General features: G+C 42.1%; 2 protein-coding genes across 7 annotated transcripts in view; both read right to left on the bottom strand.

Annotated features, from left to right (window-relative positions):
• Positions 1-511: 511 nt before the first annotated feature.
• GRPEL1 (GrpE like 1, mitochondrial) lies at positions 512-7070 on the bottom strand. 3 transcript variants are annotated; one of them, XM_069976406.1, is made up of 4 exons: positions 6940-7070; positions 3228-3378; positions 1749-1830; positions 512-1215 (listed from the first exon to the last, which is right to left on the bottom strand). In XM_069976406.1, the coding sequence occupies exons 1-4, from the start codon at positions 7011-7013 to the stop codon at positions 869-871; spliced, it is 654 nt and encodes a 217-aa protein (XP_069832507.1). In that variant the 5' UTR covers positions 7014-7070; the 3' UTR covers positions 512-868. The 3 variants fall into 3 exon arrangements, with proteins under 3 accessions (XP_069832507.1, XP_069832509.1, XP_069832508.1); XM_069976408.1 differs by having other exon boundaries at positions 6887-6950; XM_069976407.1 differs by lacking the exon at positions 6940-7070 and adding an exon at positions 5932-6046.
• Positions 7071-14220: 7150 nt separating this feature from the next.
• The window catches only part of LOC138797348 (sp110 nuclear body protein-like), a 57511-nt gene continuing 54045 nt past the window's right edge, over positions 14221-17686 (bottom strand). For all 4 annotated transcript variants that reach the window (XM_069977383.1, XM_069977384.1, XM_069977385.1 and 1 more), the window contains exons 18-20: positions 17272-17414; positions 16908-16944; positions 14221-15301 (exon numbers count right to left, since the gene is read on the bottom strand). In XM_069977383.1, the coding sequence (XP_069833484.1) occupies positions 15267-15301; positions 16908-16944; positions 17272-17414 (215 nt within the window). In that variant the 3' untranslated portion in view covers positions 14221-15266. The remainder of the gene's footprint in view (positions 15302-16907; positions 16945-17271; positions 17415-17686) is intronic.

The following is a 17686-nucleotide window of genomic DNA, read 5'->3' as shown; positions in this document are numbered from 1 at the left end:
CATTTCTTTAATACCTGCCAGACAAACATTTTAGGCTCCACAGTTATCCTTCAAGTTCCTTCCCCTTTTTCTACTTATAGGGTTCCATACAGTATTAATTCTGCTGTTTGTCATGTGCAGTAAAGTGAGGAGGTATGTGGATTTCCCCCTTCAATATAGTAATATTACCCCCTGCAGCCATGGATAATGATCCTGATGTGTACAGCACCCCTACCCACCCCACCGATGCCCTCTGCTGTATAAATTCCCCTCACCCACAGTAATAATGCCCCCTGTTGTGCCCAAACATGCAACACTGCAGGAATGGAGCAGGACCCTCCATCTTCTGACTCCAGTGTCTTCAGCTGGACGGATCCTCTAGTAGGCAGGATGACGTCACATCATTGCGTCTGCAAGCATGGAATACCCAAAACTTATGGCAATAAATGGAGCAGCTTTACGCTGCAACCACAGCATCTAGGGATCCTGAAAGGGAGACGCATGACTATACAGTATTAAAAAGAAAACTCAGAACTGTGAAAAATATTTATTCAGGGTAATATATCCCAGAAACAAACGCTGCACTCCCAGGCAGTAACTCTGCAGCGTCCAGACTAGACAACATAGTAATAATCAGTAAATCATATCTATAGTCCATCAGTATCATCCACTGTCCGATAACAGGAACACAACATTGGAATGAAAGTCTCAGTAATAGAAGCCATTGACATAGTCCAGACCTATGAACTGATGTGGCATCGATGGGGGAGAAGGTTTATGATAATCTTTGATTTTCTTCCTGGCTAATCTGGAGGGGACTTAATATTCCATATTAACAATGGGATTCCTGGAATGAAATAAAATACTCCGCCATACACATCACTATGACTTATACTCCTTTAACAACTCCTACCAGGGCAGGCCTCAATGTGCGTTCACGCAGCTTGTACCCTACTTTAGTGACTAAGGCTACTGTGCCAGGCTCCTTGCCCTCCACTGGGGTGTGGAATAAGGCTTCATGCTCATACGGATCAAACTTTGCGCCCACTGGATTAAGCTTGATGATTCCGTGCTTCTTAAAGACTTTTTGCATCTGGACTTCAGTCATCACCAGCCCCTCATACAGGTTTTTCAGATGAGGGTTTTCATCCTTAATTTCCTCCTTAGGAACACTCTGCGTTGCTTTCTCCAAGATGTCTGCCACTTCCAGTAAATCCTTGCAGAATCCTTGTATCCCTTTAAGTATAAGAATATAAATTTGAATTGTCTCCACTGAATGGAAGAAAGGGTTTGTATTCTGTTACATGCAGTATTGTGGAGGTATTCTCCCCCGGAAAAATTGACTTAGAGCAGGGGTAGGGAACCTTAGCTCTCCAGCTGTTGCAAAGCTACAACTCCCATCATGTCTGGACAGCCAAAGCTAAAGCTTTGGCTGTCCAGGCATGATGGGAGTTGTAGCTTTGCAACAGCTGGAGAGCCAAGGTTCCCTACCATTGATTTAAGAGAATATATTCCTTATTTAAGTATGTGAGCCCATAGACTAAAGGCCATATTAAATGGCTCAAGCTGAGCACTAATCTGCCAGATCGGCGTTCGCTTACAGTCTATTACACGGCTCGATGATCATGCAGCCAGGGCTGAACAATCGCTAGATCAAGACAGTGATGTCAAAGATCAATGCAATATTCTTCTTTGCCCAATGCTCCACCTGCATGGCATATTAGCGCTGACCTGATGCTGGTGTGTGACAGGCAATGCTAGCTACATACCGTACAATTTTGCATCTTCCACCATTTTTTGAGTCCTCTGTCTCAGGTTCTCAGTGTCAGCTAAGGCACGCTTATATTTATCCTGGTGAGATACAAGAACAACCAGTTTATTAGAGATTCCAATATAAGCAATATGTCACCAATGCCTGATGAGCCAAATCCTATAAGAACCCAAATGTAATGACATGGCAGGCTATTGGGTTTTTGGATTTTACCCCCATGCCACCCATCCCTTCAGATCTATACCCCCCAGCGATCTATGCTCCTATGCACTAGTGTCAACAATTCATGCAGTCAGTACCTCAGAATGATCTTTATTTGCCAATACTGATCTATTTAGCACCCATAAACGACTGACCTGATTGACAACATTCGTTTTAAACCTATAAACTATGCATTCATGCATGTACCAGTTGTGTACTACAGCTGACACCCACTCAGAGAGAACTCTGTTCCTGCTTATTTAATGGGGTACTCCAGTGAAAAAAAAATATGTTTTATATCAACTGTTGTCAGAAAGTTAAACAGATTTGTATATTACAGCTATTTAAAAATCTCAAATCTTCTAGTACTTATCAGCTGCTGTATGTCCTGCAGGAAGTGGTGTATTCTTTCCAGTCTGACACAGTGCTCTCTGCTGCCACCTCTGTCCATGTCAGGAACTTAAAAGGGAATCTGTCTGCTCTTAGATCTGAAGTGTCAGAGGATTTGCAGAGTCACAGCATTCAAGCCTCCTCTTCCTGTCTAAAACTGACTGACTGACATACAGGGCTCATTCTTCTCATAACTAACCTGTCATCTTGATGCCTACCAGTGTCACTCAGCTCTAGATGTGCTGTACACCAGGACTAGTAGGGGTTTTGCCACACTCATGCCTTGTCTAAACCATTCAGTGTCTATGGGCATGCCGGAGATAGCTAAATAAAGTGCTTTATAGCACTTTACTAGCAATGAATGAATCCAATGTCGGGGTGGGTAGGAGTCCCAATATTGAGACTGTGAGGGTGCCAGCAGTGTAACCCCCTGCAATCATATATGTATCCTCTATCATGGTGACAAAACCCCTTTAAAAAGGTTAATTCACAAAAAAAATTCTTTTAAATCAGCTGATACCAGAAAATGCCAAAGACTTAATTTACTTCTATTAAAAAAATCTCGAATCTTCCAGTACTTATAAGCTGCTGTATGTCCTACAGGAAGGGGTGTATTCTTTCCAGTCTGACACAGTGATCTCTTCTGCCACCTCTGTCCATGACAGGAACTGTCCAGAGCAGGAGCAAATCCCCATAGAAAACATCTCCTGCTCTCCAGACTGGAAAGAATATACCACTTCCTGCAGGACATACAGCAGCTGACAAGTACTGGACGGCTTGAGATTTTTTAATAGAAGTAAATTACAAATCTCTGGCACCAGTTGATTTGAAGGAAACATTTTTGGTTGACTACTCCTTTAAGGTCTATAATGCTCTTCTCACTCACCGTAACCTCTTTGACTTGATCTTCTAACTTTGCCTTCTCCGCCGCCAGCTGTTCAGTACTGTCTTCTTGCTTTTTACTCTTCTCCTCTTCATTCTCCTGAACGGGATTATTAGGCTGCTGAGCAGCTGTGCACATCAGTTGTGGACACGTCCTAATGCAGAAACAGAAGAGTATCATTGATCATTTACTATATGCTTACTGCAGGTGGTTAGATCTAGGAACAGTCACTCTATATATATTATATAATAATAATAATAATAGATCTAGGAACAGTCACTCTATATATATTATAAATAATAATAATAATAATAATAGATCTAGGAACAGTCACTCTATATATATATTATAAATAATAATAATAATAATAATAATAATAATAGATCTAGGAACAGTCACTCTATATATATATTATAAATAATAATAATAATAATAATAATAATAATAATAATAATAATAGATCTAGGAACAGTCACTCTATATATATTATATATAATAATAATAATAATAGATCTAGGAACAGTCACTCTATATATATTATATATAATAATAATAATAATAATATAATAATAATAGATCTAGGAACAGTAACTCAATATATATTATATAATAAAAATAATAATAATAATAGATCTAGGAACAGTCACTCTATATATATTATATATAATAATAATAATGATAATAATAATAATAATAGATCTAGGAACAGTCACTCTATATATATTATATATAATAATAATAATAATAATAGATCTAGGAACAGTCACTCTATATATATTATAAATAATAATAATAATGATAATAATAATAATAATAGATCTAGGAACAGTCACTCTATATATATATTATAAATAATAATAATAATAATAATAATAATAATAATAATAATAATAATAGATCTAGGAACAGTCACTCTATATATATTATATATAATAATAATAATAATAGATCTAGGAACAGTCACTCTATATATATTATATATAATAATAATAATAATAATAATAATATAATAATAATAGATCTAGGAACAGTAACTCAATATATATTATATAATAAAAATAATAATAATAATAGATCTAGGAACAGTCACTCTATATATATTATATATAATAATAATAATGATAATAATAATAATAATAGATCTAGGAACAGTCACTCTATATATATTATATATAATAATAATAATAATAATAGATCTAGGAACAGTCACTCTATATATATTATAAATAATAATAATAATGATAATAATAATAATAATAGATCTAGGAACAGTCACTCTATATATATTATATATAATAATAATAATAATAATAGATCTAGGAACAGTCACTCTATATATATTATAAATAATAATAATAGATCTAGGAACAGTCACTCTATATATATATATTTTATATAATAATGACATAAATAACATGTATTAAAGGACTGCAGGATACTTGGGGTTTGATCATTTACTAATCTGTTTGCTGTCAGTGAATAGGAACATTCTTCCAAATGCTGAGAACATCTATATTACCAATGCTCCTAGTATAACCTGGAGTCTACACATGGGGTTAAAAATCCCACACATATTTCTATAGAGGGAATGCAGGGCTGACCATGAGGATTAGAGCATGGCCATAAGCCTCTGTCACTTTGTTATACAATGAAGCTAATCCTTAGATTTCCATTTTACAATACAAGGAATAGTGGATGTTTGTAATGTATTTGGCCACTGCTAAAAGTGCACCCAGCTGAAGCGAACTCTCAGATGTGAGAAGAATTAGGCCCCTAGGGTTGTCAGCCTGTAAAAGACCAAAAACCATACAAACAGCGCCACTCTTGTCCTCAATTTGTGTGCGGTATTGCAGCTCAGTTCTATTTAAGGAGTCAAGTTGTAATACCACACACAACCTGGAGAGGTGTAACACTGTTTTTGGAAGAAAGAATCAGAATTTTTCTAATCCGGACACTTTAAAAAAGACCCTGCCATTTAAAGGGGTATTTTCTGGAGAAAATATTTTTCTTTCAAATCAACTGGTTTCAGAAAGTTATATAGATTTATAATGTATTTCTATTTAAAAATGTTGTCTTCCAGTACTTATCACCTGCTGTATGTCCTGCAGGAAATTGTATTTTCTTTTCAGTCTCACACAGTGCTCTCTACTGCCACCTCTGTCCATGTCAGGAACTGTCCAGAGCAGTAGCAAATCCCCACAGAAAACCTCTCCTGCTCTGGACCGTTCCTGTCTCGGACAGAGGTGGCAGCAGAGAGCACTGTGTCAGAATGAAAAGAATAGACCACTTCCTGCAGGACATACAGCAGCTGATAAATATGGGGAAACTTGAGATTTTTAAATAGAAGTAAATTACAAATCTATATAACTTTCTGAAACCAGTAGATTTGAATGAAAAGGATTTTCACTGGAGTACCCCTTTAACTTTAAAGCAGCCTGAACCACCAATCATTGGGCAGTCCCCAGCAGCTTCTCCTCGACCCACCAGCTTTGATTAATAGATCTCTTCCTATACCAATAATAACATACCTCCCGCCTGCCTGGACAGCCTTAGATATGGCTATTATGGATCTCTGACTTTTTGTTGCATGTATAGGCAAAGTGTCTGACATACAAGCTAAATGTGTCCATAGCTATAGGATAGCTTACACCAGGGATGGGGAACCTTTGACATTCCAGCTGTTGCAAAACTACAACTCCCATCATACCTGGGCAGTGAAAGCCGTATCTTTGGCTGTCCAGGCATGATAGGAATTGCAGTTTTTCAACAGCTGGAGGGCAGAAGGTTCCCCATCACTGGGCTATTCCCAAACAGAGGAAGATCCATGACTCTGATGACTTGTGCTTCAGGCAGCAATAAAGTGATGACAGGTTTCCATTCAATGACAGCAAACAGAGTATCTGAAAAAGTGAAGAACAGAATGAGACATTTTCCATTGGGATACACTGAGAATGTTTCCCTCCGTCAGACCGCAGACTAGTCACCCACAGTGTATTAGAGGCGCTCGTGATAGGTCTGACTTGGAAAGGAGAGACTGATTCAAGCTGTGATCTCCAATGATGACCATGAGCCTCCGGCCATAAAGCGAGTACTGCTGAAAACATGAAATACATAGGATATTAGCCAATAGTTTGTATCCCTGGATCACACACAGGGATGATGAGACGCGCCGCCCCGGCCAGTGCTGAGGATGATGCAACGCTGTCCAGACAGCAGCAATGTCCAAGGACAGAGGGACGGCATCACAGCTGGGGGAAGCCATACACACTTATATAATATACAAGAGGGTTTTACCACAAGTGGCACTGCAGAACTACAACTCCCAGCATGCCACCAGTCAAGGGATATTAGAGCATGCTGGGAGTTGTAGTTCTGCAACAGCTGGAGAGCCAAAAATTGTGGAAGACGGCTATACAAGCTGCCAGGACTCCATGTGATGTATGGGTACTGTTCTAGTGAGCTATGGATGGAGCAGAGCTGACTTTGTCATTGACCTTTGCCATTTGAGCCTCCCTATAAGTTACTGAAGATCCAGTATAAGTACCTGCCGTCCTATACAAGACTAGACAGGAAAAATAAGTTGTAATCAACAACATACTCAGCTCTGCTATATCTAAACGTGACCTGGAGAACTACAACTCCCAGCATGCCTTGCCACTTACATAATGGAAGAAGCATACGAAACCCACGTCTGTTATCATGACTCCCCGCTTACCGGAGCGGCGCTCTGTGTGTCCGCAGCAATGTGCTCAGGTTGTGCCCCAGTATCCGCAGGCCCCTGGCCGCCATGTCTGTCCCCTATCAGCACTCACACGCACTGCACGCAGAGGACAAGCCGCGCCTCAGCCTAACCTGCTACTCATCACTGCGGCCAATCAGACGCGAGAATGAAAGTAGTGCGCATGCGCAGTGGGGGTTCAGGTCACGCTGCCAATCTAGTCAAGAGAGGTTGCGGAGGAGTTGAAATGTCAAACGATGAAGTTGAGAATGAGAGTGCGCGATGATTGGCTGGAGGGGTCAGTGGGCGGAGTCTGTGGTGACACCTTGTGTAATACCGTGCAATATGTGCGCTACCTATCCGCTACAGTCCTCTAATCCGACAACTAATAATCCGAGCATTCTGATTTTCAGTGCAAAACTAAAAAAAAAAACGCCAAAAAAGCGGAAAAAACTGTAATACTATCGGTTACTGCGGATTTGCAGCATTACTGTAAATGAAAATAAAAAAATTATATATATTAAATCCTATTCACACTTGATAGTGTAAAGAGACTGTCAGTAGGTTATGGGTCTATTTACACGGAAAGATTATCTGTCAAAGATTTGAAGCCAAAGCCAGAAACAGATTATAAACAGGGAACAGGCCATAAAGGAAAGCCTGAGATTTCTCCTCTTCAAATCCATTCCTGGCTTTGGCTTCAAATCTTTGTCAGATAATCTTTCTGTGTAAATGGACCCTTATGCTGTGGTATGTAAGGGTGACATAAACTAGTGAGAGAGAAGCTGAAGAGAATGATGGATCACTTGTATCTGTGCGGCTATCCACCGGAATAACAACTAGTCTGAGCACCGCACACTAGTCCTCTCCTTTACATGTGTGTGCTCAGTAGTCCTAGATATTTATGAGCACCAACTCCCTCTCTGCCCACCCACTGCTAATTGGCAGTTTTATGCTATATTGTGTATAGGCAGACAGCTGTCAATCAGCAGCTGGAGGGAGTGGTGCAGCACTCCTGCATCTCAGAAAATAACCTGAACAGAATGATTTAAAGGGGAGCTATCAGCAGGTTAGACGTATCTAACCTGCTGATAGCCCCCCTATTGCACAGGAGACGCCAAGGAGACACAGCGCTGCAGGATTAAAAGTTGTTTTTATGACGATAACTGCATCACCTGCCGAACGGACCCCAAGAGTAGGAATGCTCCTATGCTTCCTATTCCCCACCTGTGTGTATAATGATCATGGGCTGGATCATTAATACACCTGTGCAAAGCTCAAACAGCAGTAAATGTTCCTGGATCATTCCTAATGGTGCGGAGGGTGGGGAGGAAGGACGGAGAGGTGGTGCCAGTTTAATGCATATACAAATGTAAGCCCCGGCCGTTAGACACAGCGCTGCAGGATTAAAAGTTGTTTTTTAGGACAATAATTGCATCACCTACCAAATGGACCCCAGGACAGATCTTGGATTAAAAGCAGCTATCTGAAGGTACAAATGGTTTGGGGGGGACAGATTGTGGGTACAGAGTCGCTTTAAGGCCACATAAACCTAGCGACAGACTCCCTTTAAAATTTGGGAAGATTCAGGGGGGTACCTAGGATCCATGGGGCCTCATAGCAAGAAACTGTACGATGCCTCATGAATCCTGTATGCCCCCCACCCCTAAATACTCACACTGTCAGTGGTTGCTGTGAGGAGTAGCTACCATAGCGGTTATAGCAGTTGCGGGATCACCGCCTCCTCCCCCTGATGTGTATACTCCTTTAAGAGAATACAAGCCCTTACACAGCTAACTAACCCTTCCTGACCTATTATAGAAATTGAGTGTGCTCACGGTCATAGCTTTGCCTATAATGATGCATTATAATAAATTAAACATATTTCCATTGTACAAGCATTACTTAAAGAGTCACTGTCGTCAATAGTCCAGGCAATTTTAAGAAACTTTGTAATTGGGTTTATTAGGCAAATATGCCATTATCTGCATTCAAAAAGCCTTTCCCCAGGTCCCCCTTCCTCTCCTCTCTCTCATCCACTGCTTAGAATCAGGAAATCTTGACTCTTTTACATCAGTCGAATCCTGTCTGTGCTATGAAGAGGGGAGGGGAGAGGAGAGACGGAGAAGAAATGTCGGCAGAAAAGAGCAGAAAGCAAAGGATTACACAATGGGGGGAGCTATTCCGAGTGCTATTCAAAGGTCAGAGAGGTTAGTGGTGACTGTCAGAGGAGAGAGCGGTGATGTTGCTGTAAATCAACTTTTTGTTGTCCTGTTTTGGTGCTTCATTTCCTTCTCTCCATAGGAAAACCATGAAAGACATGGGGGAAGAACTTCAAACTGCTTTTTCATGATAAAAATTAATTTTTCGGCTAATAAACCCAATTACAAAAGTTTCTTAACATCGCCTGTACTATTATTTCTGCAAAAAATTTTTTTAATGACGGTGACACTTTAAAATGTATTGTTTCAGAGATATAGACTCCGTAATTCCCCTTGTGCTGCTTAGTCTCATAACCCGATACCCAGGCATCCTCTTTCTTGTGTTGCACATGCTCAGTTCAATCACAGTCACATGATCTGCCTCATTAGTAGTGGCAGTTGGTTTTCACTTCACTTGCAGGCAAGGGGGATTGTGGCAAAGTGTCTGCACTGTTGCCTGGTAACTACACGTCAGGGCATGCTCATGACATCACATCAGAATACGACAAGCAGTGACATCAAGTAAGTGACATAATTGGTGATGTCATCCCAGGGCCCTAGAAAAATGGTGCAGAGCCCCAGACTCTCTGTTCTTAGGGACTCACTAGCGATCACACTGTCTGTACTACCCATGCATTCTGCCTGCATATACTGCGTTTATTTCTAGTGTTTCTGATTTTCTTCAGTCCATGGATAGAGAGGAGAGGATTGACAGGGGTCTTGCCATTTTTGGCAACCTCCTGTGCTACGTGGTTCCAATCCTGGTGGGCTGTCTCTCCAACAGACACCCGCTTATCTTGATTGAACCCTTCATCAATCCGCTGAGCTGTGGCAATTACATCAGCGACCCGCTCAGCTGGGACAACATCACCAGGGACCTGCAGAGGCCAAATGCTACAATCAGAGATCTGCACAGGTGGAACTCTACCACCACCAACTTGCAGTGTCCCAACTTTACCACCAGAAATTTGCAGAGGACCAGCACCATCAACCTACAGGGTCCAAACACCACCACTGTAGAGCTGCTCCGCTGGAATGTGACCACCGGAGACCCGATCAGCCTGATCTCAATCACCAGTCATCTACACAGCATGGAAAGCAGCTTCTTTGCTCTGCTCAGCTGGATCACCGCTATCAGTGATGTGCTCAGTTGGGTGTCCACCACCAGCCGCCTGCTGAGCTGGATTTTCACTGACAGCCACCTGCTCATCTGGATCACTGCCACTTTTCAGCAGCTGAGTTGGATCACCACCACCACCACCACCAATGATATAATGTCCAAGATCTGCACCACCACCGACCTGATCTTCGGGACCACCACCCTCACCCAGAGCAGCTACCTGCACATCTGGACAACTGTTACCAGCTGGATCACCACTACCACCTGTGAGCTGCTAAATTTAATAAGCAGAGTCAGCGAGAAGCTAGTCTGCATTGCCACAAGTATTCAACTTCTCATGTGGGTGACCAGCCTCTGCAACAGGTGGGTCTGGCTCATAACTGCCAGTGAGACTTTGAGCTGGATAAACATGACCTGCAGGATGCTGATCGCCTGTATAAACACCACCAGACTGATACTGCGATGCTTCACCAGCACCGAGGAGCTAAGGAAATGCATCGCCATCATCTCCCAGGAGCTGCTCCATGGCTTCCCCACCACCACCACGCTCCAAGGGGTATCCCTACCGCCGCCAGCGAATGTTTTAAAATGCTAAATAAATGTTTTATTTGGCAAAAATGTGTACTTCTTGTTATTAGGAAATAATGGAGGGAATTTAGTATACACCAGCATTTTATATGTTGGTTTGAAGCAAAATGACAGTGTGGGACCCTATAAACACTATACACCACCTCTCTTACACTGTCACTGTCAGCTCTGCCTGCCTTAAAGGGGTTGTCCGGCGATAAAAAATTATTCACAGAATAACACACATTACAAAGTTATACAACTTTGTAATGTATGTTATGTCTGTGAATGGCCCCCTTCCCCGTGTCCCACCACCCCCACCCGTGTACCCGGAAGTGTGGTGCGCTATACATTACCTGTCGCGTGCCGACCACGGTCTCCGATCGTCAGCAGTGACGTCTTCTTCGGGAGCTTGGCGGATCTTCCCGAGTGCCGGCCACCCTCTGCAGCGTCATCCGAAGCTCAGCCGCGATTGGCTGAGCATAACTGTGCTCAGCCAATCGCGGCTGAGCAGCTGATGACGTGGCCGCGTCATCAGCCGCTCAGCCGCGATTGGCTGAGCACAGTTATGCTCAGCCAATCGCGGCTGAGCTTCGGATGACGCTGCAGAGGGTGGCCGGCACTCGGGAAGATCCGCCAAGCTCCCGAAGAAGACGTCACTGCTGACGATCGGAGACCGTGGACGACACGACATGCGGTGAGTATAATGCACCACACTTCCGGGTCTAGCGTGGGTGGGGGGAAACACGGGGAAGGGGGCCATTCACAGACATAACATACATTACAAAGTTGTATAACTTTGTAATGTGTGTTATTCTGTGAATAATTTTTTATCGCCGGACAACCCCTTTAAGATGGCTGCTCTGCAGTACACACCGTTATTGTGTGAGGTGAGGAGGAAAGAACTGCAGCGAATGTGGACAGCACACAGGAGCTCCCCCTGCTGGTCACTCTCCTCCTCCAACTCTTCTCTCTCTCTCTCACTGGCTGTATGAGTATACTCAGCCTGTTTTTTTCTGCCAGACAGACAAAAACACCCGGTGGGAGGGGGGGGTCTCGGTAGATTTATCACACAGTGTCCTTGTTTCCAGATTGGTAGTAACCAATCACAGCTTGGCTTTCACATATTAAGTTGCTCTGGTAAAGTGAAAGGGGAGGTCTGATTGGTTGCTATGGGCTACAAAGGACACTAAGGGAAAGTTATTGTGCTGTCTTATAGCAAGAGACCCATAGCAACCAATCACAGCTCAGCTTTTATTTCTCTCATTGCTCTGGAAATATGAAAGCCGAGCTGTGATTGGTTAAATATATGTTATAATGTATATTGCCTCTGTGAGGTGTTATAGCAATAAGAGCTGTCACTTTTCCAAAGAGTCGGAGCGTGACAGCCCTGCCGGATGTTCCAGTCGTCCCCTGCGTTCTTGAACTACAAAGCAATCTCATGAGATTGCTCTGTAGTTCCCACTGTTAATAATTAGGGATGAGCAAACCTCGAGCATGCTCGACTCCATCCGAACCCGATCGTTCAGCTCTAAGGTTGTCTGGAAAACATGGATACAGCCAATGACTATATCCATAATTTCCACATAGCCTTAGGGCTTTATCCAACTTCAGCAGCCACCGCTAATCAAATGCCTAAAGTTCGGGTTCGGATGGACTCGAGCATGCTCCAGGTTCGCTCATCTCTATTAATAAATGTCCCTGCAGCCTGGCCTGACCGGGCCAGGAAGAAGAGGGGTTATTAACCTTAACCCCTGCCTCCCTGGGCCGGGCTGCAGGAAAAACTATAAGTGCTGCATACTCAGGCTCCATAGACTTACATTAGAGCATGACTCATCACGTGACTCAGAGGACAGCTCATTCTCACGATTCTCACGTACAGAGTGTTCAGACCCATCAAAACTTTTGATATGCCTCTATGACATGTCAAAATTTTTTTTAAATTTTTTTTTTATTTATTTATATATTTATTTATTTTTGGCTCTCATGTTTTTTCTTTAGCTCTTATGTTTTCCCTTATAATACGAAGGAGTCTAGAGTTATGTACATGTACACCATATATCAATGTATGCACTACATTTTTTTTTTGTGTTTTAACTAGAAATATGGGCTCAAAAATTGGTGTGTGAACACAGACCAGTAATGTAAAAAGACTTAGGGGACATTCACACTTCTGTAGAATTCCTACGGCTTTCACACTAGTGCAAACTTTTAAAGTGCCTAGGAGCTCCTGAGATCATAATTAATCCTGATGCTGGGAGCTCTCAGGGCCAATCCACACAACACTGTCTGTGTACAGATGGAATTGACCCCTAACAAAATACAAAAGTGACGATTGCTGATTTATAAACCATATATTCATCCACAAAGAGGACCTTGCACTTAATTTTACAGACGTATATTATTATAGTTTTTTTAATCCGCTTCTGAGCGATCTGTCTATTACACATCATGAGGAGTCACCCATATGCAGATGTATTGGTACACATCCATTTCAGTGTTCTTGCCCCACTAGTAGAAAGCATGGTACCGATTGGCTAGAGAGCAATTCTTTATTTTGAATGAGACTCTGGTTTGGCTGTGACCATACACCAGTGGGAGACCCAATGATCATTATTTAGAACCAGTATCCCCATCCACCCCCAAGGTTGCATATATATACATAGTGGTACCTTGGTTTAAGAGTAACTTGGTTTAAGAGCGTTTTGGTTTAAGTCCTCACAGTTTTTCAAAATTATGACTTGGTTTAAGAGCATTGCTTTGGTTTAAGAGCTCCCTGTACTGGGTGGGAGGGAGAGTTGGGGAGGGACTTAGTCTGCATAGCGTGGTCTACAGCACTGTACTCCGACCCAGGAAGTCTCTCTCACCTTCCAAATCATAGCAGATCCACTTCAGGCTGCGACTTACATCAGGGGACAGGACTGTGGAGGTAATCTCTTCATAGATGTAACCCCTCTCTCCCCAGACAGAGAGCGCTGCATGTATGTGCCCACATCTGAGCTGCTCATTCCTTCATGCTCGGTCTCTGTCAGCCTTTGTGTTTCCCATCCTCTCCATTACTGTACAGTAACATATAATATCACATTCTGCGGTTTCTAAATGTTTGAACCAACTGTCTGCATTTCTATGATTTCTTTTGGGAAAATTTGCTTTGGTTTAAGAGTGGATTTGGATTAGAAGCACGGTCCTGGAACAGATTATGCTCGTAATCCAAGGCACCACTGTATATATTACACACACACACACACACACACACACACACACACACACACACGAGACCTTTATGCTCCAGAAGGTAGAAGATTAATTAGCAAAAAGTCATACAGGACATACCGGATTCACCAATATTTTAGTTTCCCCCAAATATAAAAGATGACACACACAAAAGTCTTAGAATATAAAAACTTTATCCATTTACAAAGTTTTAAAATATATACACAAATTCAAATACTTTCATCTTTTTCTAATGGAACAAGCACATATTATAAGGACAACAGTGAGGTCTGGAGTTATATACATGTACACCATATATCAATGTATGCCCTACATTTGTGCTGCCTTTGACAAATTAAAAAGAGTCCTCATGGAGAGCAGTGCAAAATGTTGCACAACCGCAGCTGGCTCTGGGAGATTGCATTTCCCTAGATAGGTCCTATGCCATCCAGCATCAGCTGTGCTTGACTTAGACTTGCACTGCTCCCCATTGTGACAGATACGCTTTAGGCACACATGATATTTAAGTGATAGTTGCTCCAAAAAAAACCTGCTAAAAAAAATTAACAGTACTGTATTAAACTTTATGTGCTGTTCTAGGTTCCTACACAGTTATAAAAATCTAATTGTCCACTCTCCACCACTAGGTGGTGCTATCTGTATACATGAACGTGTATGGATTCCTAATGATGGGAACAGAAAGGTAACATATTTACATTTATGCTGGGAATAAAAAACAAAAAAACAACTGCATCGTACTAACAAAATGGAGCACCAGAGTCTTATTACTTTAGAGCCTTTTCCCTACATACGTAATAATGCTGCTGTATAACAGTAGTTACAACTTACACATCCCTTTTTCACCTGTAGATAGAAGTGGGAAACATTTAGAGTTTTCTATTGAAAGGATCCCAAACCCAATAATATCCAAATGTCTCATATTGGAATAAAATGACGGCTAATTTAGGTCCAACCTCTCCAATGAATAGATTTAGGTCTCCACCAGTAAGCTGGATATGTATAAAGGGTCACTCCTCCCTTAGGTTATTAGACACAGTCTCTTTTGGAGTTTAGTGCTACAGTGATACAACCTACTGCAACGTCTGTATGCTGGGGCTTGTGAGAATCCCTCATAGACCTCGGGAGATCATCTGTCATTGTGTTTCAACAAGATCCACTTTGTCTACATCATCCAGAAGAAGGAAAGCAAGGCGGTGGACAGACTATCTTTTCACTGTGTGTTCCACATTCCCCATTTCTAAAAAAACCCATTACATATGTGTTACTAATGGGTTAACTGGCAGTCATTATCGCAAGTAGTACATCAAGATATGTTATCTGTGCTTAGCCTTACTACCATGTCTGAAGTTTCCATGAGGTTGTTCCTTCACCAGTCACTATAATGAGGAGACTCGCTGAGCTCTTCCAAGTGTTACACTTCTTTTTATCTGTTATGCCCATCTAAAGTCCATGGGGGGTATACAGCTGGGCAAACGGGCATTAGTTTAGAGTGAAGGGACTGAACTGTGCTGAGCTTTTGCAGCACAGGGGGACACCTCATGGGCTTTATCCCCTAATTTACACATTATTTCTTTTGCTTATTACTCTGGAGCACTAGATTGAAATAAGAGTGGCATCTAGGGATTAAGGGTAAGACACCATATTGCACAATGGGAATTAGGCAGCAGTTGGCAGCAGCAGGGACACACAGTTGGGGGAGATATAAGAACGATAAGCCTTTGCCCTTATCCTTCCTTCCTTCCTTATCATTGCAGCTCTGCATTTACAGTATGTATGTAATGTCGTCATTGTGCATGTGTGCATTTTGGTTGTTTATATTGTTCACATGTCCTATGCAAAAGGTGTGTATGTCCATATTCATGACCATGCACCCCTCATGACTAAATTCTGTGTAGACCCCTGTGCAATAGCTCATTGTGAATTAGTGTTGGCCAAGAATAGCTATAACGGGAGAAGGGTGGCAGTCCTAAGCTTTGGAGATTGAAGAAGGCCAATAGCACTTAGCAGGTGTGTGGCTCCATAGGTATTCCAGCTACTTTGAAGGCTATGGGTGGCAGCATCAGTATTTTGCGAAAGGTGGATACAGCAGCAGCTAAACTAAAGGCATTGTGCAATAGGGTGTCTTACCCTGAATCTATGGATGCTACTCTTATTTTAATCTAGTGCTCCAGGGCTGAGTAATAAACATTAGAAATAATGTGTAAATCAGGGGATAAAGTCCATGGGGTGTCCCACTGTGCTGCAAAAGCTCAGCACAGTTCAGCCCCTCCACTCTAAACTAATGCCCCTAAGCCCACCAGTATACCCCTACAGACTTTAGATTGGAACACTTGGAAGAGCTCTTGGAGTCCTTCCTTAGGCTATGTTCACACGTCATGAGAGACCGGCCGTTCCGTGACCCCGGCCGATGATCTTTCTGGCCGCAGAGCTCTGATGCAGACACATCAGCGCGCGCCAGCATCAGAACCTCCCATAGCACACAATGAATTGCGGCCGCAGAAAACTGACATGTCAGTTATTTGCGGCCCCGTGCAGGATCCCGGCCGGAGCGTCTACAATGTGTATACGCTCCGGCCGGGATCCCATAGAACAATAGGCATTGTTCACCCGTACAAAGTACAGCCGTTGTTGCCAATGGCCGTTCTTCCTTTACTATTCACTTTTATAGTGAATGGTGAAGGAAGAACCTCATGGAAACCTCAGACACATCTCTAGATGACCTTATACAAATCAGTTCACACTAGCATTTCACGTATAGGATATTACATTGCACATCACTTCTGTACATTTAATCCTGTTTAGAAAACAGGGATAAAAGATGAATAATGTTGAGGTTCACTTACTATTTTTGAGCCATAAGGGACGTTTCAGGATTCCAGCCTGTTGAAAAAAGTGAGAAAGCATTGATTTACTTAATAGTATGGTGGCACCAAAGCTTTGGATATATGGATAGTGCAGCAACATCAGACGGCATGGGATTAGCTGATCTACATCTAGTATGTACCATTCCCATTGATGTGAGTTCTTTATTGCATACATCTGACATCACACGTAACAGCATGACATCACACATTGCAGAGTGACTGCAGCATACAGAAATGACATCACACGTAGCAGCATGACATCACACATTGCAGAGTGACTGCAGCATACAGGAATAATATTACAAATAGCAGCATGACAGCAGTTTTTCTTTTTCTCTTGTACCTTAATTAAACTTTCCAGCTTGATTTTCTCACAATGAATGGACTTCTTCCAGTTTTTCAATGACGCTTTACCTCCATATTTTTCAAATGATGTCACGGAAAATTTCTTGCCATCACAGTCAATGCACAGGTCTTTAGAGGAGTCTAGAAAAATAAGATATTGGATGGAAAAAATCCTAGTATGCGTCCATAGACACTTAAAAACGAAACAAAAATCACTGGCACTGGTAGTACAAGCTGCAAATATATCTCCGCTAAGGGTCCTATTATAGACTATTACGGTGCATTCACACTATGGAATCCGGGTGCATAACCCGTTGCGGATTTCGCCGCTCGCATCTCCATCCATGTTATAGACTCCATTCTATGGTCAGGCGGATTCCGCCTTCCGATCAAAGAATTGACATGTCAAACTG

The sequence above is a fragment of the Dendropsophus ebraccatus genome, chromosome 7 (genome assembly GCF_027789765.1).
Source record: "Dendropsophus ebraccatus isolate aDenEbr1 chromosome 7, aDenEbr1.pat, whole genome shotgun sequence".
Lineage (NCBI taxonomy): Eukaryota > Metazoa > Chordata > Amphibia > Anura > Hylidae > Dendropsophus > Dendropsophus ebraccatus.
Note: the sequence above shows the minus strand (reverse complement) of the source record. Positions and strands in the feature narration are given on the sequence as shown.

Excerpts from the sequence above, each read along its gene's own strand:
- GRPEL1 (XM_069976406.1), bottom strand. The coding sequence starts at position 7,013 with ATGGCGGCCAGGGGCCTGCGGATACTGGGGCACAACCTGAGCACATTG. Across the intron at positions 1,831-3,227 it reads ATCAAGTCAAAGAGGTTACG|GATAAATATAAGCGTGCCTT; the intron begins GTGAGTGAGAAG and ends GTATCTCACCAG. Across the intron at positions 1,216-1,748 it reads GGAAGATGCAAAATTGTACG|GGATACAAGGATTCTGCAAG; the intron begins GTATGTAGCTAG and ends TTATACTTAAAG.